This window comes from Calliopsis andreniformis, chromosome 9, assembly GCF_051401765.1.
Source record: "Calliopsis andreniformis isolate RMS-2024a chromosome 9, iyCalAndr_principal, whole genome shotgun sequence".
Classification (NCBI taxonomy): domain Eukaryota; kingdom Metazoa; phylum Arthropoda; class Insecta; order Hymenoptera; family Andrenidae; genus Calliopsis; species Calliopsis andreniformis.
In genome coordinates, this window is record NC_135070.1 from 15,991,589 (window position 1) to 16,013,772 (window position 22,184).

At 45.1% G+C, this 22,184-nt stretch overlaps 1 protein-coding gene across 1 annotated transcript in view; it reads left to right on the forward strand.

The window, feature by feature from the left end:
• Positions 1-748: 748 nt before the first annotated feature.
• LOC143183829 (uncharacterized) overlaps positions 749-22,184 on the forward strand; it is a 118,594-nt gene continuing 97,158 nt past the window's right edge. Inside the window, exon 1 of the mRNA XM_076385566.1 lies at positions 749-869. Within this exon, the coding sequence (XP_076241681.1) occupies positions 815-869 (55 nt within the window). The 5' untranslated portion in view covers positions 749-814. The remainder of the gene's footprint in view (positions 870-22,184) is intronic.

Below are 22,184 nucleotides of genomic sequence, written 5' to 3' on the forward strand. Positions count from 1 at the left end.
TACGAGGGCCGCTCTACGCGGCAGTGTTTACCGACAAACGCACGCACGAGCGCGCGCGCGCGAGCCGACCAGCCGCCTCGATCGGGCCCAGGCCTCGGCGAGAGAACGATCGGTCCGCCAGTCGGGGATCGGTGTTTCGCGAGTGTCAGTGATATCGGCGATAGTGCACAGGTTAAACAGGGAGGACTGGTTTCCCCGGGACACGGGCCGCGGAGGAAAGGGGACAGTGAAGGTGTCAAACATCCGCGCGACTCCTCATTGACATTTCCGTGACATTTAGTGCGCGATTCGAGGCGAGTGCGAAACACCTTTTCGTGTAACACGCGTGAGAGATCGTCGCGCGGCAGCTGCGACAGGAGAAAGTCACAGGCCCCCGGGGAATCGAGTCGATGACGTACTTCCTGCGGCTTATCGCTGCCGCAGACGGCTTATCTACGCTTATCTGCCTCTTGGAATCGCCTCCTGCACGTGTACCTCCGAGGGGCTCGACGACCTCTATGTTCGGGCCCGACTCGCTACGAGGAGGACTGTCAGCCTGCCGAACGGGGGCATGATCTTCGTTCGACTTGTGCGCGAGCGCATCAACCACGTCTGACGTTCAACAGGTGGTTCCTAAACCGTGACGAACCGAGGGTTTAAGTTCTCAGAGACGGACGTGATAGTAGAGTGTTTCGAGAGACTTGTGAGGCAGATTGCTCGTCGAGGATCGTCGGTTTGCTTCTTTTGACGGGAGTTCTCATCGCAGATCAAACTGGACATACTCACCGCCACGTTGGGACGTACGGAGTGGAGATGTCCGCGGGTCGCTGAAAGAATGAGGGAGCTGGACACTGAGAGCCCTGTTGTCTGGCCGGCCTGGTGTTATACTGGTGAGTCGATTGATAACGTTTCTTTCGAAGGGATTTTGATAAGGTAGGAAGGTTGAGAAAATTACGAGATAGAAGCTTCTTCGTGTTTCGCGTTACTTCTATGTTACATTTCCGTTCGAGGCACTCCAGCGTGACTGATTGGAGTAATAAAGTGACACTTGTCGGGAAGCTAGTAATTATTTTAAGAGAGGATAGCAAGGAAGGTGTGAATCAGTTGTCAGAGAACGATGGCGTGATTTATGGTGGGCTTAACCTCGAGATGGAAAAGATATTAATAATGTAATCGTCGATCGGAGTGATTAGTTGAGTTATAGAGGTTCTGATGACGTTTTGGAGTACTTGAATCATTCAAAGTAGTTTTCTAACATGTGTCTTCTTGTTACTGTAATTTATTAAGTATCCCGCTGTACGTGGTCTCGTTTACACGTCGTCATTCATTTCTAAGTCTCTCAAAGAACAATAGGCCTCAATTTTTTCTAGACGATGTAGTAGATAAATCAACAAACTTTACGACACTCGTAATCTTCGTAATGAAGTGGCTCATTTCATGATTTTTTATGCTATCAGTCGAATGACATTTATCATTAGTATTTCTCAGTGTTTCAATACACTCCGACTTGCAGTAGTATTCCTTTATAATGCCTGTACAAACGTTTTATCGATCAAAATTTCATTGAATTATGACGAAATGTTTGAATTTCAGTCTGATGTTTGGTACCATTAAATAACTATAGATAGTGAACCCTCTCAGAATTTACGTGTTTGGAAAGTAAACTATGTTATCTGCGACGTTTTATGGATACGTGAGGATTGCGCGAGCGTACTCGTTCACATTAGGTCTCGTAGGCGACACGAACTACTCTATCAGTGGTACACGTTGATAGTGGACAAATTTATATCAAGGGTGTAACAGGATGCCGTTTGCGGTGACGACTTGCGTGAAGTTATAAAACACATGTGCGCCAAAGTAGGCGTCTCTCTCCGCTGCTGGAATTCATGCTCGATGCTCTGGCGTGCGAGACGCAAACACGATCGTCGATAACGAATCTCAAATTATATTTTACGATCGTTTGAAATTATGTAACGACAGCAGAACTTGTGTTCGATCGTTACTGGGTCATTTGTCGATGATTTGACTAGAGCTACAGTTGTTTTCCTAATTATGTTAGCCAAGCAAATATGAAATAGCTCGTTGAGTGTTAATAACTTATTTGACAAAGTGTTTAATACGTCGCTCATAGATAGATCATTGAAAATAATATTAGCGAAGTATTCTTGGAAGTAAAATATTATAGCATAAATCAAGGAATTATTTGAAAGCAGGTTCTGAAAGTAGAGTCACTGTATTAGGGAATTAAAAGACTTTATCTTATTTCATCAGTATGACCTGTAAAATCTTCCTAAGGTAGAACCCTCTGGAACTCTCACCATAAAAAGAATCCCTAGGACGTTTTAGGGTATCTTGGCAGGGTCAGGGGAAGTAAATGTCGAAGTGTGTAATTACGGCTCTCGATCTTAACAATTAGGAGCCTCTGGAAGCTGTCGGTAGCGAATAGGCTCCCACTTAGATCCCAAGCTTCCCAATAGCCTTATCTTGCCGAATCGAGCTCGGCTATTCGTCGGTCTCTTCTAATTAAGAAGGTCCTCGCTGATTTCTTTTTCTTCTGCCGACGAAATTACCCCCTGGACGACTATCTGGGAATAATTTGACGATTTTTGTGTGTCCATTTCAGGGTAGTGGACCTTCTGTTTGCTACTGTTCTACAAAATGCTGCGAAACTTTATATTATTTAAGGGATTTTTGACGATGTCAGAAACCGTGTATTTTAATTGAAGTGTTTAAAATAACATTTCTAACTCAATTCTAAAAATCCACAAAATTGGCTTGACTCTAGTCAAAAGAATGAGGAAAAATATAACCATGTTTCATTTTCTTGAAAGAATTTACACGTTAAAATATCCATCTAAGCAAAGGTTCCCTGTCATTCTATTTATTAATTCCCATATAGTCTTCGAATCATGAAAACTCAAACTGCAATAAAAACATCAAACAGAAGCATCAGTCGACTAACTCGTACGCTTGTCTATTCATTAACGCCTTTATAGAAACATCAACCATTCTCTTTGTAAAGATCCATCTCGAAATGTCAGCCTGCTCGTCTCTTCAAGATAACGAAGTCTACAATTTCAGTTTAATTCTACGTGACTCCACGCTCATTCGAACGGTTCTCCTATTGACCACAGTAGAATAGCCGAGGGTCTCGCGAACATGGACCAACGCGCTGACGGTCAGCGAAAATGATGAACCAACATTGTCGCGTGATTTGCATGCGTGTCTCGCGAGCCACACAAAGTGCAACGCTTGCCACACAATAGCGACGGCGATCGTTGGCTTTTTCACGGAGAATACATTATCTTTCGACTGATGCCTCTTCGTTAACCGGCACACTCTGCGCAGCCAGTGATTTGGTGACAGCCACGATCCCAGTGGAACGAATCCGTCATGATATAAGGCCCAGGTAATGGCGAACGGCGCGCCGTGGACAAGCGTCGCTCTTTGTCGCGGCTGCTAATGGGATTAATGTTCGTTCTCGGTGGCGGGATATAAACGTGGTCACCGTTTCTCGGTTCTCGATGATTAATCGTGCCGCACGACTGAATCGTCCTTGGACGCCAGTGGTTTTTGGAAGTCATTCAATTATTTTGCCGGAGCAACGCTACCGCCATTAATCTTTTCGCGCTGGCACACTTGTGGTCCGTGGTTATCAACATGGACTCGGTGTCCTGAGAGATTTTGGGATAGCTATGAAAGGACTGTTGATACGAGGATTGAAGGATACTGCTGACTTTCATGTGGTAGATTTTGAGTGGAACATGTGGTTGAATTTAATCTTGTTGTGAGATAATATTGGGATTCTAAGGACTAAAGAACAATCTATGAAAAAGGATCGTATAGATCCATTCTATTGAGTCGTAACTATATTTCCTAAAAAAGAAACATTACTCAGTTTAAGAATACTTGAAAGAGTCCAATTCATAGTTGCAACCTGTACTCAGTCCAGGGACCTTATAATCCATCCATAGCTTTCTTTAGTTCCCAATAGAGTAACCGAGTGGAAAAGTCTCGAATCGTCGATTCTCGTAGCCTGTACTATCGAGAAATTCTTCTGGGCGGTTTCTAGGAATCACGATCTCTGGTCGAAGTATCCCCCGTGTCTCGTTGAAAGCGCCATGTAGGGTCTTCTCGTGGGGACTTCCATCGGGAATCACGTAGCCACGAGGCTCGCAAACGGACGGTTATCCTCGACCTTCGCCTTACGTCAGGGAACACGGCTCGCCTTTGGCAGTCCTCGTGGATCGTGGTCGTACCAGTTGCAATAGTTGCCGTTGCTGGAGTTAAATATTAGCTGTCGCTCAAAATACAAACGCGAAATGTCCGCTTGACTTATTTATGACTCACAAAGTATTTGGGTTTAGCCTTTCTTCAGCTCTCGGTTGAATCGCGGCTTCGTTTCGGTTTCATTGTTTCTGACAAGACGTTGCGTGAGTTACATCGAATAGCATGTTATTGTTTGAGGTCTTGGATGTGGCAGAGGAGGAAGAATTAGTCGACAAGTTGAGAGAGATTCATGATTGATTAGAGTTGCGTTTAAAAGTTATGTACTTCACATTTAAGTCTGATAGTGTATTATTCTGCCTACTATCTAATCTGTTGTAGGTACTTATTTGTGACTCTTATTGAAATTTCACTACTTGAGAATTTTTCGGTACTTATTCACTTAAAACAAGTGTATCACCTAAAACACAGTCTTCTCAAAAATAAAGTCTTAGTTCTCGAAAACAATCTTCCTCCTTATGCCCAACAATCCTCTCGCCATCATCAACAGCCCCTAACTACCCCATCCGAAGATTCACTTCCCAGAAAGCAATACGTCAGGTCCTCGGTTCGTGGCACACTGGTCACGAAGTAACAAGAAATGATATCCCCTTCGGTCCTGCTTCTTCCCAACAGCCAGGCAGAAACCACCGTCACGCTATGAAGTTAATTCAATTACATAACCCGGAGGAAAATCGTCGCGGCGCGTATAGCGGCGTGTCGAGCGGAACACGCGAGTCTAGCGGCGCAGAAAAACGAGAGCCGCCTCGGATCGAGAGTTAAGTTTCCAAACTGGCCGCGGACGTGTCGACCGGCGGGACAAGTTTTCTCGGTTGTTCGAGCCGCAACCGTCAAGGAGGAGACCCGCTGAATGGATCGGCGTGTGGTCGCGGAATCGTTTCGCGTCCATTGTAGCCGACGCAGCCGCATAAAGTGAGTTTCTAACGACGACTGATTGCGAGTCTCGCCCACGTATCGCCAGCACCTTGTCATGTTTAATTTGTCTGAGCCCCGACAACCGGCGGACGCATGATTCGATAGTTTGTCTCGGGGCACGCGATCGTCGGTTACGATAAACGTCAACGTCGACCGCGATTTTCTGCGATTAGAGGGCCTGGCCCGTGTATCAGCTTTCTTCGCCAAACCGGGCCAGAGATATGATAAATGCCCGAGCCTCGGCCACTGCCTTCTGCAACTTGGGCTTAAAAAGTTCCACCGGTCGTTTTTCTTCGCGAGAACAGAGCGCAATTATGATAAACATCTGGATCGACCGCGATTGAGCTGTGATAAGGCCTGGAGGAGCTCCACCGAGTCTCCGTGAATCAGTTTTCTTGACCCAAGGGGAACTAGATGTGGGGTGATTGTTCAGGTGCACCTAGTGGTTATTCTGCAAAGATGATCAGTTATAGCTCTGATTTCGGTCTCCCTGAGCCTAGTGTCTTCTGCGTGTAGACTTTCTTCGCCATATTGGAGCATAGATGATAAGGCTACGGTTCCGTGGATCATTACTCGTGGACGATGTAGAAAAAACACGTAACAATCGTCTAGCAGAACAGGTCTTAATCACCTGGGAACAGAGGAGCAACCTTCTACAAAGTCAGTCTCGTTAATTACCAAAAATCACCCACAATTCTCTATAATTAGACTCAGGCTATCTCCTAACGACAAATCCTGTCACGCCATCGTTTCGACTGCTCCTACCGCGTCCATTATCGAGTCCTCGAAGGCGTCGGCAACAGATCACGTGAATCCAGCGAGGCTCTTTTTTTTTCTCTAGTTGTGCTCTGGGCGCAGAGTGTTCGCCCGATAAGTGACACCGTAATGATCACGGGGATCCACGGACGGAATCGACGACTGTCGATCAACGAGAAGCTGATTCGGGCTGGTGCTGGGTAATGGGCCTGGAGCGGGATCAAATGAAGGCACAAAGTAGCAGTGGGGGCAGCTGAGGGACGAAAGGGCCCGGGGTATTACGTGGTTTGGGCTTCGTGGAAAGAGAGACCCTTCGTGTTCGCAGCCGCGAAATAACGTCGGTGGTTTTGTGGTTTTTCATACGTGCAAGAAGTCACAATGGTGAACGAGTGATCCCGGTACGTGGTGGCGAGCCAAAAGCCTTCGTAGACGTAGAGGAGTGAGGTGTGGAGGTGAGGGGTGGGGCAGAGGGGGAGAAAAGGCGGCTTTTGTTCCCACCTCGAGCGAGCACACCGTGGTCTGCCACTTTTTCTCGTTTCACCGTCTTTCTATTCCTGCCTTTTGCGTCCTCCTCGTTCTTCTGACCATTTCCCTGCTGTTCCTTTTCTTCGTCGCCACGACCGCCGCCGCGCTTTGTCTCAGGGGAAACGTGATTAGGAATGCTCGCGGTGCAATTTCGAGGCGGCTCCCGCTTCCGTCATAATGGCGCAGCTATTAGTTTCTCGAACAGCAGGGGACGAGCTTAACGAAATTAGCTGCTGTTTTCTCTCGGCTTTTGGTCACCTGGACCACTTTTGGGTTGATTGTTCTACACTAGCCTGCTGATTGTGTCACATAAGGGCTCTCATCGTCATGTGAGTACTCGAGGATAGTAATATTCTATTTAAGATTGTTTAGATCTTGATTTGATCTCGAAAAATGTTACCTGAAATTAAAAAGTTCTTCTACTTCTGATACAATTCCTTCTATAACTGAATTCCCCTGAAATGCCTTGTTACCTTCCAAACATGGAAAAAACAAGGCTTAAAGGAATCGTGGAATCGATAAATGCGGGAATGGGGTGTTCATTCCGACGGAACGGTAGGCGCGTGCGAACGATTCCTGGCGCCCTGTCGCTCCGACAGGTGACAGGGGGATTCCTTAATCGCGTCATGGCGTTTCCATACCACGAAACGTACGAGTCACGTCGCTTAATTGCCCCTGCGAATGGTGAATGCCTTCCGTGCGTGGTGCGACGTCACGAAACACGTTTATCTTTCGGGGGAAACGCGCCTCTTGCCGAGGGAAAGAAAGCGCGTGTCTGACTGGCGTCATTATCTACTAGGTATGAGAGACTGTCGATAACGGGCTATCAGAATGGGAGGACGGTCAACTCCATAAAATGAGAATCGAATCGAAGTTGTTCGAGATGTCTTAATCGGACGAGCACCAGGTGGCGAGACTTTCTGACGGGGCTAGAGCGTAATTGCTGTGAACGTTCAAGACGATGTTTGTTCAAGAAGTCCAGGCAGATTTGTCATTGTGCTTGGAGGCTGCAGACTTCACTTCAGTACAGTGGAAGATGCAAGGACGTAGGTATAAGATTGAATACGAGGCTTCGAGGATGTAGAACTTTTGTTGATGTCTTCATGTTGAGGATTCGTTGAGGATCTTTGGGGATCTTATAGGTGCATTTTAACTAACAAGTTTTTAAAATTAAAGAATCTATCAAAGAGAAGATTCTATTTACTGAAAGATTCCATCAGAGTGAGGGTTCTACAAAATTGAGATTTCTAGCCAGAACAGAGTTCTACTGAGATCATGCTGTAACAAAATTCATATGTCTCATAACTCGTAACACATTATACCTACATCGTCCTACATATGTACTTAGTTCTTCAGAAATGTTCACTAACGATTCCACGTATATTCCAATCAACCGAAGGAATGCCTACGTTAATGAAACTCGTGCCACAGTATATCGTCCACAGAATGATTTCACTTTTCCGGTATGCGGTCGATCGAATTCGCGCGCTGGCTCACGCAAGAAATCTCGGAGACTTTAACGAGAGGGCATAAGATGCGTGAAATGTGTCGAAGCGCGTGCAGATAGCTCCCGTTGCACAGTGCCGATCTAACGAGCCGTGAACTACACCTCGCGGCCCTATGAAAATGCAAATGACTCGGCCCCTCGGTCAGATAACGATTTTTATGGCGGTCAGCGTCGCGGTGAACAACAACGTCGTAATCCCCTAGCAAATCTCGGTCGCGTGAGCGCCGGCGGAAGTCAATTTTAATCGTGCAATCGTTGTCGATCGCTCGTGGTCAAACGATCGATCTCAGCCCAGTGACTGAATTTTTAATAGTCCACTTTTATCGATCCACTGCACAATCTGCAGCCCGAGGTATCCGAACGGTGATCGTTATCGGTTAGATGATTGAATGTGTGCCCTGATATATGTATAACGAGATGGGTCGCGAGATGGAGGAGGCTCGAAGCTTCCTGGTTTTCGATCCAACGGCGTTAGACTGTTGGTAGAATAGCTGAGAATTTGCTGGAACGAAATTTGAGGTAGTTAAGGTGCTTGTGATTGATGGTTCATCCAGTCTTTCTGGAGTATAATATTCCGTATGGGTGGTTAGCTTATCAGTTTCGAGTTCAGTTCTTGGAAGCGTTGAGAATAGTGGTTTAAGTCTTCTTGAGTCTCGGTACAATCACCTAGGAGTGTAATAGACGATGCTACTCTTACATTATAGCGATGAGGACACCAGTTGAATGCATTTTCCTGTCAAGTGCATTCGACTATAACACAACCACCTAAGATAGTTGAAACAAGTTCCTTCAGGGTTTTTCAACATTTCTAAATATTGCATACCTACTAGTAAGAGTTATTTGGCTTTTGATTCTTCACAAGTTGTCCCCCACCAAAACTAAGAAAAATCAATTTTCAACTCCATCTTGCAGGACTACCTCCACCTGCCATCACAAATAGAAATTCAGTGAAGAAGCTCTTACCATTATCAGCGAAGCGGGATCAGCTGACTCTCGCTTTTGTTGAAGACGCGGCAGTCTCGCCTTTTCGCGGAACACGTTGAAAATTGAAAGCTGATTGTGCGAGAGAACAACAAAAGCACAGGTGCGTGCATACCTGTCGACCGAGAGCCGATCGGTGGATCCGTGACTTTGAACATATTTAGCCGTCGGGTTGGCACGTCTGCCTACCAACTACGTACCGAAGACTCAGAGTGTCGTCGCTGGCGTGTCGGTATGACAACCCAGACGAGACGCTGATGGAATACAAAACGCTGTCCTTCTTGCAAACGGCTAGCAGAACCAACACATCGTTGTCGTTCACCGTTTTCTTTCACCGTGTGAATTTTTTGATCGGTTCTGCTGGCTGTGCTCGTCGCTGCGAAACTCAATCCACTCATGTCGTGGCACACATTTTTCTAATTCAGTGCGTTCCATTGGAAAGGGGAGAAAAATCGTTGGGAGGGAATTCTGTTAGTTTCTTAGGAAACTTGGAGAAGGTATCAGTTGAAGGTGTTAATTGGACAGTCGTAGGTTGATTTGAGTCTGGGTTAAATATTAGCAGAAGTGTAATAGGTAACGATTTTCTTGGGGGTAGGTCTTGTAAATTCTACAGGGTTTTAATTTTTTATTTTAGGGGGGAATTCTCTTCTTCTTGAGAATTTGAAGCAAGGACTCTAGGTATTTGGTTACCTGATAGTGTCTCTAAAAATTGTGAAAATAACTAGAGATATAAATTGTATGATGAGATTTTGAGTGTCAGGTCCTACTCACCAATTAAAACAAAACATTATCCCTCAGTGATCCTGAGGACCCCCACTGTGTAAGGTCTCCCCTCACAAACTTTCCCAATTTACTCCAAAACTCCTCCATCCCAGTGACTGAAACTGTACCAAAGATAAGAGCAGCAAGGGAAAAAAAAGAAAGACGCGAAGGCAGGAAGATCGAAAAACAAGAAGTAGAAAGGGGAAGGCACTTAAGATTGCTCGTGTATCTCTGTCTGAATCACAGGTATTGGTAGCTGTGTGGCGAAACCGGAAAAGGGGCAGAAAAAGTCGATACTCGACGGCGCCACCTTACGCTCCCGTCTCTTAATTTAGACGCCGCCCCGTGAAAATATCCTCTCTCTCTCCCTTCCCTCTGTTAACCCCTTCGATCTTCCCCCCTCGGCCAACGAGAGACGCTGGTTATTACACCGTGGACTATAGAAACGCCGTAAACACGTCGCGGCCGCCGGAGACGGGATAAAACGTCGGTTTTATGCGAAGGCGTTACCGGACGAGGGAGATTCCCCTTCGTGATAGAGACATGTTTTCAGGTATTACCCGGCCGTGGACAGGTACGGGCTCTTAGAGCGGCGTTACGACCGCCTTGGAACGCAAGCTCGCTCTTAATCGGGAGACACCGGGCTGCTGCCCTCTTCCTCTTGTCCCCCCTCGCGGCCTCTGCTCCCAGAGAAATCGTTGGACCGCGTTTTTACGCCGATATTTCGGATCGTTCTGTCGTGAACCCTCGATACCGAGGCGGAGAGGTTCAAGGCGCTGCTGCCTCTCCTAATCGAAAGAGGACTCGATTCCGCAACTGGTGACTGGCGACTGGGATTCTGTAATGGAGAGAGACTGAGATTTTGGAAGTTGTTCTCGAGTTGAACTTTTGGATTCGAGTCAAGGAAGGTAATTTTTTAGAGAGTTGGAATGAGAGTTTTACTCTGGAATTCGTTGGGTGGTGTTCAGCTTCGATTTTTATTTTCCTTTCGTTGATGCAAGTGTAGTGGATAATCTTTCTTTTTAGAGCAGAGAATAATAGTTCCGTGGATTTTAGATTTAAATTAGGTATGCTTCGAAATTCCTTGAATACTGTAATAAACTCGAGAGATTTGGTTTCAGAAATTATGGATTCAATTATATCTACCTATATTTTCATTTCACCTGTACTATCCAGTAAGCCGATCTACCTAGATATAAATTGAGAGCTGTGAATATTAAAGAAATTATGGAAATGTCTTATACACGTATATTGCGCTTGGGTCTATAAAAGAAGATATGATATTGGATTATGAGAATAAATAGCTTTTAATCGGATTACGCTAATGAAGTTGTTATTGACGCGATTCTCTTATTACGGCTGAATGTGCAAGTAATATGACGAGATATATAAGTCATTCTATTGAAATGAAATATAGTTCCACAATATAAATACACATATATTCGCCTTAATTCTCTCCTTAATTAAACGAGATTCCACAGTTTTTAAATCTACAATTATAGCAATACTAATAACTCTACCATATTAAGAACTTGGAATTCTATTTAAACCTGACATGTCCTTAAAATTATCTTTACCAATACCCGTAGACTTTATACATCTACCCAAAGATCCGTAATCAACACCTCTTCTCAGGAACACAAAGTTCCCTTGACCCATCATCCCTCGAAGATGAGTAAGAAGTATTTAACAAAACCGGTCTCCGTCGTTCGTCCTTCGTCCCATCCATCCTCTCCTCGCCTTTTTGGCGACATAATTGTTTCGAGAGGGCAACCGAGCTCAGCGATCCCTTCGACTCATCTGCCTTTGTTCTTTCGCGACGGTCGAGTCTCCGTTCCTCCCACTTGGTCCCGGAAGTCCGCCGATTCGCGTCGTTAATAAAGAAGCGTGAGCGCGGGAGGGGCGCCACTATGAGCTCTCTTTAGCCAAAGATATGTGACGTTTATGGCGGAGGACGGTATCGTAAAGGTATACCCGTTCAGGCCTCTAAATGTCTCTTTCTACCTTTTTCCGGCTGCTCCGCTCCGTCACGGATTCGGTGGGCGTAAACGTAACGCCGCTGCTTCCTCCTGGACTCCTTCTCTCAACCAGCCCCTCGAACCTCGTTTTCTTTTTTCGCGTTGCTCCTTTTCGACCTGCTCTTTAATCTCCCCGCGATTCGTTCCTTTTCGTTTACCTCGATCCTCGCCCCCTTTTTCCCCGTCGCGATCCCCCAGCTCGCTTCGACTCTCTTCGTTAATTCGAGCCCCTCCCTTTCTGCCTCATCCTTTTTAGCGTCTTGCTTTAATGTCGCTTAATTCCGCCTCAGGCACTGCTTCCACCTTCCTTTTCTTCTCCCTCGCGGACCGCGTACGTGTACCTTTTAATCGCCCTCTTTATTGGCGCTTCCTTCGCTTTGCTCTCGTCGCTTCCATTTCCTTTTTTCTCGTTACGCTTCGTGCCTCCTGCGCACTCGCCTCGCGCTCGATTTGCTTTTGATTCTGCTTTTGAACTCGCGAGTGGTTAGTTGTTATTTATGAGTGACACGTAAGTGCGCGAGAGGTTTACGATTGTGACGAGTGTTGGGTAAGTTCTAGGGGAATTTAAATGGTTTCGAGTGATACTAAGCTGCATTTTGTAATCGAGTGACTTTTCTCTATATATTTCTTTTTCATTTCCTTTGAGGAATCGCTCCATTAAACAGTGCGTCTCTATTATGGCTTAGAATTTCTCTTATACTCAGAATTAGTAAAGTAGAACCTAAATTAACCCCTAGCATACCGAGACTGGAGTCACCTAGGGACCCCGAGTTTCTCAAGAATTATTCCCAACTATAGTTCAGAGTCCCTACTTTATCACTGATAAAATCCCTTTCTCGGTTACCTGACTCTGTAAAAAAAAAAAGAGGCCATTTCCTGTACCACTAACACCCCCACAATTTCAACAGTACAGACTCCAAATATCAGACTCTTGGTCACTCTAACTCCAAGTGACGGTCACCTCGCCACCGTCATCGTATTTCCCAATGACCACAAAGGTTGCTCTTCAAGGCCCCGAACCGAAAGCAACGGATGCAGAGCTCTCCATAAAACCGTTCCATTTCCGTGGCGTGGCGGGCAAGGTCAGGCCCATTTTCCTCCTTCGCGACTGGCATAACGCTCAGCGGGTACGCGAGGCTATTCGCCGCGGAGGATGCGAAACGAGCGTGTAAACGTCGCGTATTTCACACCAATGAAAACCCGCACGGATCATTACGGGCGGATCGCGGTCGAACGAGGAAATTCACCGTTGCGGTCGACGTCGCGTATACTGTGCGCAATGTTATGAGTGCTTGGCTTGGGTAGAAAGACGACGAGGCTCGCAAAAATCGAGAAAATATTCATTCTGGGAAAAAGGAGATGAAATACAGAAAATTAGAAGTTGAAAACAAAAAGAGACATTTTTATAGACGGACAAGAAGAAGCAAAAGTGAAGTATGAAAAATGGAAAGTGCATAGAGTAAAAGACTGATAATTTGGAGTTTAAAGCAAGAGAAGGTTATTGGATGAATCGATGAAAGAGAAAGTAGAGATATGAAATCTGTAAAATCTTCTAAGCACTATTGCTCTTGCAACTTCAGTATATCTCTATCGTTATGATACTACAGTAGAACCTCGATGGTTCCACCCACATAAATCGTCTTACTATAGTACCACACCTGAACTTTGAACCCAGTTGCCCAAGGATCCCCGAACCCAGCGTCCCAGCAGAGGACCTGTAGACCTCCAATTGGTGAAGGAACTTTATCTGCCGTTTCCTACGATCCAAGTATTTCTACCTGGCCGAGTTCGGTTTATTTTCCATTCCTGGCCTCCTACGATCCGAGTGGACAGACCGGAGGTCAGTCGTTCGTAAACCCGATGCGTAACCCGACCTGACTGCGTCCCGCAGGTCGTAGCCTGCTGTTTTTATCCGGCCATATTTTAGGATGATTCCACGCTTAATGCTCCCCTCGGCATCGCCGCGGCCCAACCTCTTTACGAAGCGGCCACGGTGACAACTTAACCCCAAAGCGAGATCCGCTGCGACCAGTGTGGTTTTACGAGCGTGTCGAAGCGTTGGCCTCTATCTAGCTGCGTCCATGAGCGGTTACGACCGACGACAAGGTGATTTTGACGCTCGTTATTGACGCTATTCTTTCGTTTAGGTGTCTTCGGAGACTCCGACACTGACTTCGTCGAGGTATTTTGTATTCTAGTCGACTGAAGATTTGATACAGTGATTGAACGCTTTTCTAGAAATACGCTGGATCTTTGGTACCTTGGAAAATTAGAAAATAGTTTACTCTGTTAGTTTTGTCTCTATGGCGAATTCTTAGAAATTTGTACATAGGTATCCTAGAGTCTTCAGATATTAGAGAATTTTCTAATATATAGAAAAATTACTTCTAATACTTCCTCTATAGAAAAGCATCTTAAGAATCAGAGGAGATTTCGGACTCCCTTTTGCAAAACGTCAGATCGGGAGACAGTGATAGTTTCTCAACGAAAACGCATGTGAACCGTGAAGGACAGATTCGTGGTGATACGCGCGTATCGAAAGCTCAAACAGATTGGTTGCACTTGCGAATCTGAAACATTGACAAGTAGATACACGCGGGCTGAACGACCGACGGTTCCGATTAAGCGATAGAATTAGCGGACCATGTCCGAGTATTAAGCGACCACGTTTCCTCGGGAGGGATTATTAGTTGTGTAATAACGTAGGCTGAATTATGAAAGTCTGTGAACTCCTGCGCGACAACTTAACTCGGGCCAGTCGCCCCTTAACTTCGCTGGATAAATTAGCGTGCACCTCTTAACGAGCATAATCTGATACGCGTAGAATATTTACAATGCTATTCTTCATTGCCCGTCTACTGTTGGCTGTAATTAATTCGTTTGAGAGTAAGGAGAACCGACAGTAACTTTGCAGTGAAACTTATGAGCCTCGTTTCGATTTTAGAAAAATTAATCGATGTATGAGGTTATTAATTCTAAGATTCAATTCTTTATTTTGTGGCAAGTCAATTTACGATTGAGTTGAATTTATTCTAGATACTATTGTGTGTGAGTCATATGGAAAGGAATTGAACGATTCGTATGAGAAGTGGTGGAGAAGTGGAAATATAGAATTGGTAATTTCTTTAACAATTAAACGTTGAAGGATATTTGGATAGCGATTCAGAAAGGTTACGCGAGAACAGCTTGTGAAATTTGTTTAATTTCTATGGTTTCTGATTCGTCTAATTCGCGAGTCGCCTCGCTTGCAGATGTTTGGTATTTAAAGAGAAACGTTAAGTAGTTAATTGACTATAATCCTGTGTGATTAATATTAATGAAGTCCGTGAACGTCGTTGCTCGGTGCCATATTAAACACCCTATTTGCCGTTAATTAATTGCTATGTTAACTTTATGATAACTTGAAAATTTATGAGACAATAAGGTATGCACAGGTTGCACAATTTACGTAGTAATTAGGAAATTATTGTAAATTATTATTGCTTGTACCATGGGCTACATCTGAAAGTGATTTTTATTATAGGTGACATGTTTCTTGATATCAAGTATAGGAAAATATGTATATTGCAAACTGGAATTAGCAAAGAGTGATAGTGGTTTCAGAGAAGTTCTGATTAGCTATTCCACTATAAAATATTACACTTGTGAAATCACATTTTTCAACATCTCGTTGTAATCTCTTCAGCAATGCAACGAGAACTTTTCAGGACCCAATTATCCTGTCTCTTCTATCTTAAAACTGAAAATAAAGGTTCATGAAACCTAAGTTCCAATCCTCTGTAAATAATCTCGCTAAAATAATGACAACTACAACAAGCTTATAACGAGACAAGGCACCTTCTATTTAGAACACCATCGACCTTTCCTTCCTGTCAACTCCACCTTTTCCCAGAATCCAGTTACTCGATCAGAAGAAAAGTCGATCCTCGGAGCAGGAAACCGCGATCTAGGCTAAATAATCGACAGGTCCCGGTAATGGTTTTCCTGTTGCCTGGCAACCGATTATTACCATCCAGATTGATGCGTATCGCGTCGTTATCGTATTGCATCGCGCACTTCCTCGTTGGCAGTCTAGAATCGCAATGATGAATTGGAGCTGACGCGGTGGGTCAGGCTCCGAGGTCCTGAGACACAACGAAGCCACAGGATTCATGTTCGATTGAAATCGTTCTACGTGATTTCCAACGATCGTTGAATTCCACGATCTCTGTCCATCGACCTCCGATCCCGTGGCCGACGACGCATGAACGAGAAAAATCACGGTACACGGCTTCACCTCTTCGAGCGACCTCTGCACTTTTGCCATCTCGGATACCGGTCTCCCGATAAAAAGGCTTCATTATATCACTGGTTGGATTAATACCAGTCGGCCGCAACATCGACGCGGTCTAGTAAGCGTCAAAAGGAAGTGATCGAGTGGCCCCGTCGAGATTCAGCGGTACGCAGTCGCTTTTTTCGCTCGTGATCCGATCGGGACAGTGGAAACGATCCACGGAAAGTGAGAACGTTTTCACGTGACTGAGGGAAACGATTGTTGCACCTTTCACTGAGTTGATGGGACTGGAAGTGGGTAGTCTTGTTTCATGATTTAATTGAGTAAAATTGTAACAAATTTTCGATCAATTTCACAGTCTATTAAGAGTTGACTAGTTTTCTTGAAAATCAGAAAATTTGTACCACCATTGAATCGATAATTTAATAAACGTCGAATGATTCTAATCCAGGTCGAGGTGATACGACATTTCATAGTTAACTTCTAATGAGATCACTGATACCGATCGGTAAAGGTTAGGCGGCAGATAGCAGAGGGTAAAATAACATAGTGACCTTTTACGATCACCGACATGATACAGGGATATAATACTCAGCGTGGGGGGTATAGTTCTCTTGATTACAAGAATTTCTTTCACGACTTGCGAACTGAATTATCTATCCACGTCGATCGTACCGCCTCATTTTACGCAATGATCCCATTCCAGCATTCATTGTTTTCCACGTACTCGATTAAGAAAAAACGCTCTGCCTCCATTATCCATGACTTTCCACGATCATGTTGCGCTCACGACCATAAATGGCTGTGTCTCGCTTCAGATTTCCACGAAACGTTTCTTCCTGATATAAGAACTGTCGAGGCACCTTTTTGGCTCCAGTCGATGCATCATCTCGAAAACACGCGAGGCTGTTCCAAAACGATGTTAATTCGACGTCGATATTAAAGCCTTTCGTGGAATCGATCACCATCCACGCGATTCACCTTTCGCCTTCGAGGGGTCATGTCGTAGGTAAAGTGCCCGATCCTTGATAAAAATGGGACACCGGTTTGTCCGTGGTTAGATCATCGTGCTAGGAATTCGAGGAATCCTTGAGGAACTTTGAACATGTTTCTGCTCTTTGCAAGGACGATCGCTGGTTGCTAGTGGACGTAGTAACATAGTTTGCCTTTGATAATTGTGGATAATCTCGAAGGAGTTTTCGAAGAAAATGGGTGAAAGAGATTACTAGAGTTTGAGTGATTTAGGAGCCACAGGTTAGAGTAACTTTCACACTAAATGTGCTAATATTGATAAAGCAGAAAAGCTTTCTAGCAAATACATATTCAATAGACACTCTATCAGTAGACTAGCTCTTTGCCACTTTATTTGCCACGTTATCATCGTTCTACTTGCATTTTGCAGCACCATTACTTATGCTTACTCTAACATTCTTGCTTTCAAGGAAATCCCTTGCATACAAATTAATCTCATAAACATTCTTTCATACTTCACAAGCTTTATACTTACTCCTCATAAGCCTATTACCTGAATTCCTAACACTATACCAGGGAAATACTCCACAATTAATAAACTGCGCTTAAGAACCCTTCACCAGACATCTGAAAAACATCCGCACAAAGGAACTAGGACATCTCCGTTACACCATAATAGGCCAGATCGTGGTCTGAAAAATCGTTTAACAAATCGCGAATACATAAACGTAAATACATAATTACAGTACAAAGGCCGAGGTGCCGTGCACCGTTATGATTGAAGCCTCAATACGGCTGATATAATACAGTCGACGAGATTGAAAATCGTCCGTGTGGTAAAAGTGGTGGTCTTGAAAGAAGCCAATAAGAGGCAACAAATCGCGGAATATTGAGGAACAGATGCAGCCAGTCTGTCGGGGAGCGGAATAAACGCCGTGTCACGCGGCCATACATAGTCGCGTGCAAGAAAACGTCTCGGTACGAAAGTAGCACGTGTACAAGTACGACTGGGCAGCTCGTGCAGGTACACGGTGGCTGGGCAGACGGTGAACCCGACTCGGCGGAGCGGAGCCTCGAGGTTGAGCCAAGGTGGTGGCCCCAGGGCGTCGGGTCACCCAGATTTCAATCTAGATACAGCATTCCTCGGTTAATTAGTACTGGCTGACTGGCCGTGAGCTCCATCATTGGCCCGAACTCCTGCTACGCGTCTGGCATTCTGCACCCATCGTACCCCTGCCTGTCTAACCACCGTCGCTGACGTGTACCTTTCCCCGTAAATCCGTGTCCGAGCAACCTCTCTCCGCCTATCTGATCCTCCTTGATCCTACGTGGCTATCGAATGACACTTTGCGTCCCTACCTTTCACGGGGACTTTGAACACGGTTTCGCACGCGATAGATTCGTAGGACGAAGGTAGTTGGGAGTTTTGTTCTTATTTAGAGAGTGGTTTCGGTTGGATCCTGAGGGTGAAAGGTGTTGAGGATCAGATTGAGTGCCATAGATTTGTTCTCTTAGTAAGCTTTTTAAGTTTGTAGGGATAAGCCTAGGGCTTCGAAAGGAGATCTACAAGCTTTTGAATAACCTTTTTTTAGAGTACAGGACATAGGTGGTTTTTACTTAATATATTCTATTCCATTTTCTAGAAACACTATAAAATACGTAGTACATATTGAGTTTCTGGAATATATATTTCAATCTTTCAAACCAGAGACCAAAAGTCCGACGCGTCTTCGCTCAATTAGCGTCCTTATCGCGACTCTCTTTCGCCTAGACGTTAAACTGTCGTTAAGATTTCACCTGAAATCCAAAGATATCTCGTTAGAGTCCCAATGAATCATTCAGGAGGTCCGTTTAGAACGCTTCCGTGATATTTTCTATCGAATACTGTCGACTATGGAGAAATTAAGCTCACGGTATACCTGCGCTACCCAGAGTGGTCTCTGGTGCACCGGCCCTCGGAGCGTATGTAAATTCGAGAAAAAGCAGCTGATTTGCTTAGAAGCAATTCCGGTTCTACGGGACCGAAATCTTCGAAAGTGCTTCTCGTATCACGCATCGTATACTTTCGTTAGACACACGGCCGTCCTACGCGTCAGGAACGGACACGAGCCTGCGTCGTGTTTTACACGCGATATTTCTTGCGTTCGTATTTCAGCTAGCTGGTAGCCGATCGCGATTTAACGTTGTCGAGCACGTGAAATAACCGGTATACACGCGGTAGTTCCCTTATACTCGCCATGGTGATAATTGAACGCAGAGCTGTTAGTCTTCCGAGAAGTTTATCGGGATTACGGTGCTGTTTGCTCGTTATCAGGACGTCGCGACCATGTATCCTTCTTCAATATTAAAACTAGCACAGATTAATCATCTTCAGTGGCTGAAAACGAATTACCTACTGAAACAATCAATTTTCAATTCTACATCTACTCAAAATTTAACTAAATTATCAAATCTCCTATCTCCTACAAAAATCTCTATCTAAACACTTTAGTACCTCTTCCTCTGCAATTGAAACTAAATCCATCACCCTCAGGGTCTCTAAATCCACTAGTTCTACAAACTCTACTCAAGGCCTACATCCTCAAATCTCCCACCTAGTACAAAACTCTCATTCAGTCTAACCCCTCCTCTCTCTTCAGATATCTCCTTCCCTTAAGAACTAAGTCACCCATCCTCGACACCCCCAGTTCCCTAGTTCCCTTACTTCCCTCCCTCAAACCTGATTACAAAATCGTGGCAAGGAGTCGCGGGCTACTAATAAATCACGGATGCACACGGGCAGGGAGCAAACACATCCGATATTTCCGGGTGAAGGCAAGAACGATCGCGACAACTAATACCGTCGTTGCGGCGGAGGAGCGGCGCACGGTGTCGTGTCATTCTGTGGAACAAGGAGAAACCGTGCCGCGGCAAGAAATTTCTCTATATATCCCGTGGCAGCGTCGTGCGATCGATCGACGTGCCGCGATCTAGGAGAGGGCTTCCCCGTTCCTCGGCGCACGACAGCGCCGACGTCCGTAGCCTGGTTTTTTCTCGCCCCGTCCTCCTACGGCCTTTCCTCATTTCTCCCGCTCCGAGGGAAGCGGTCGCCTCGCGGCGTCTCGCCTCCTTCGGGCGAGAAACATCGTGAGTTACCGCGTTTCGAAGATTTATCGTCCCCGCTACTTGGGCTAGTACCACACACTGCTACTATGTGTGGGATTACGTAACTTATGGCGGAGCCGCGTTCGCCACGGCCCGCATAAATTTCTTCGGGAATATTAACGGAGCCTTTAGGATTGCTCGCTTCTGTCTTGACTTACGTTAGCCCGGGGATACGACGTAGAATAATTAGCCGGCTCGTTGCGAGACTCTTTCCCCGTGGACGTTATGCCTTTGTTTTCGAGGGAATTTATGGTCAGGTCAGGGGAATAGGACTTGGAGATGGTTTGGGTTTGTTTTAATGCTTTGGCTAGTAATGGGGTGGCCTCACCCTTCTGCATGGATTTTGTGGCTTATTGTAATATTGTGATTGGTGTTAAGATTTTGGAGTGTAAGGGATAAATTGTGGTTGAGTTGATCTTTGAGTGGAGGAATTGTGAAGTAGAAGCGGAGTAGCATTGTGACTTCGTAACTCGAGGAAGTGCGTCTGTCGAAGTAACTGTGTTATAGGAGAATTTTATAGAAATGAGAAAATGTCTCTATATCTTCAGAAATGAAAATTCAGTTGTAGTTAGAAATCAGCCATATCAATATGTCTATATAAGTACACATTCACCCAGAGGAAGTAGCAATTCTGCGTTTACTATCGCAATACCATTAGGAGCTTTATTTCTCTAGACACTACCTTTTATTCTTCCACAGTTTTTATCGACGATTCGTTCTGCCGATAAACCAGCTATTGTATGGTCAAGTTACGCAACACGTTATAAAATTGCAGTCAATCGAAATCGCATAAATTTCCCAAGGGGGGAACATTAGCAGCTTAACGTTAATTGTTGGCGCGCGTTCGTGCTCACCTGGTTCGCGAATACAAACGACGGTGCACAATTACCGATTATGCCCTGGCGTATCCTCTAATAATCCTGCTTCCTTGCTTTATTACGTCATTTTTATCATTGACTTCATTCTCGTTCCTTCTCGCGTTTAATTGCTCGCGGTTTCTGCACGCGTGATCACGTAACATATGGTAGGCCACTGCCACCTCGGAATTGAATACATTTCTTCGCGGTTGTTATTAATGGTCTTAGAATCGACCGCTGCCTCCTGGCGATTTCTAAGAAGCCTCTACGAATCGCCGGTCCTAGAACTTGTTTATACTACTTGCTGCTCCATTCCCCCTCTTTTGTAATCTCCTTTATTGATAGGTTCTTTCACCTCTCGAAATTACCATTTTTGCAGTCTCCGTGCGCCGACATCGGCCAAGGCAAAAATTTCCACGATGTCTGTGTTACATGATATTCATAGATCCTCTCTGGTGTTTTTTTATTAACCTCGTAGTGAGAAGAATTTCATAATTAGTTCTCTAAATATTTCTTAATCCTCCGTTTCGTGACCTGGACATTTTTCTGGCGTCTCTTCTCTAGACACGTGAAGACGCAAGTTTATGAATTCGGTACACAGTAATCTACAGGGTTTTTCATTAATTATTCCACTTATTAAACTTCTTTCAAGTTGATTAACTAGGCTCCAGAAAAATTGAAAAATAATCTTCTCTAGTCCTCATCACTTTCCAAGTTAATTGTCACTTATCCTCCCTTTTTTGCATTCCACCGTCAAGCTCCGCCTGAAATTAGTAAAAAATAATAGAAGTTCCCCTCGACAAAACAATAACCCACGCTGCAGCAGGGGCAAAGATCCAGTCGATCCTCGGAGCGGATCAAGATCTTAAGGACGCCGGGAGGTTGGCTCGAGGTCGAGGAAACAACGTGCAGGACAGACAGCAGCATCAGCAGCAACAGCAGCGCACAGCAGGCTGCAGGAGCAATCTCCCGGACAATTAGCCCGCAGTTCGTGACGGGTACCTCCTCCTTGGTCCTCTCCTCCATGCGGCTTTCTCTTTCTTCTCCCTTTCTTCTTCTTCCCCGCATTCCCTCGCTCTCCTAGTCGACCACAATTCCCTTCCTCCCGTTATTTCTTTCTTGCACGGTCTACCAACTGCGTATCCTGGTTCCTTTTTCATCCTCCTCAGGACCCATCGCGTTTTCTTCCTGTTTCAACGTCGCTGCTG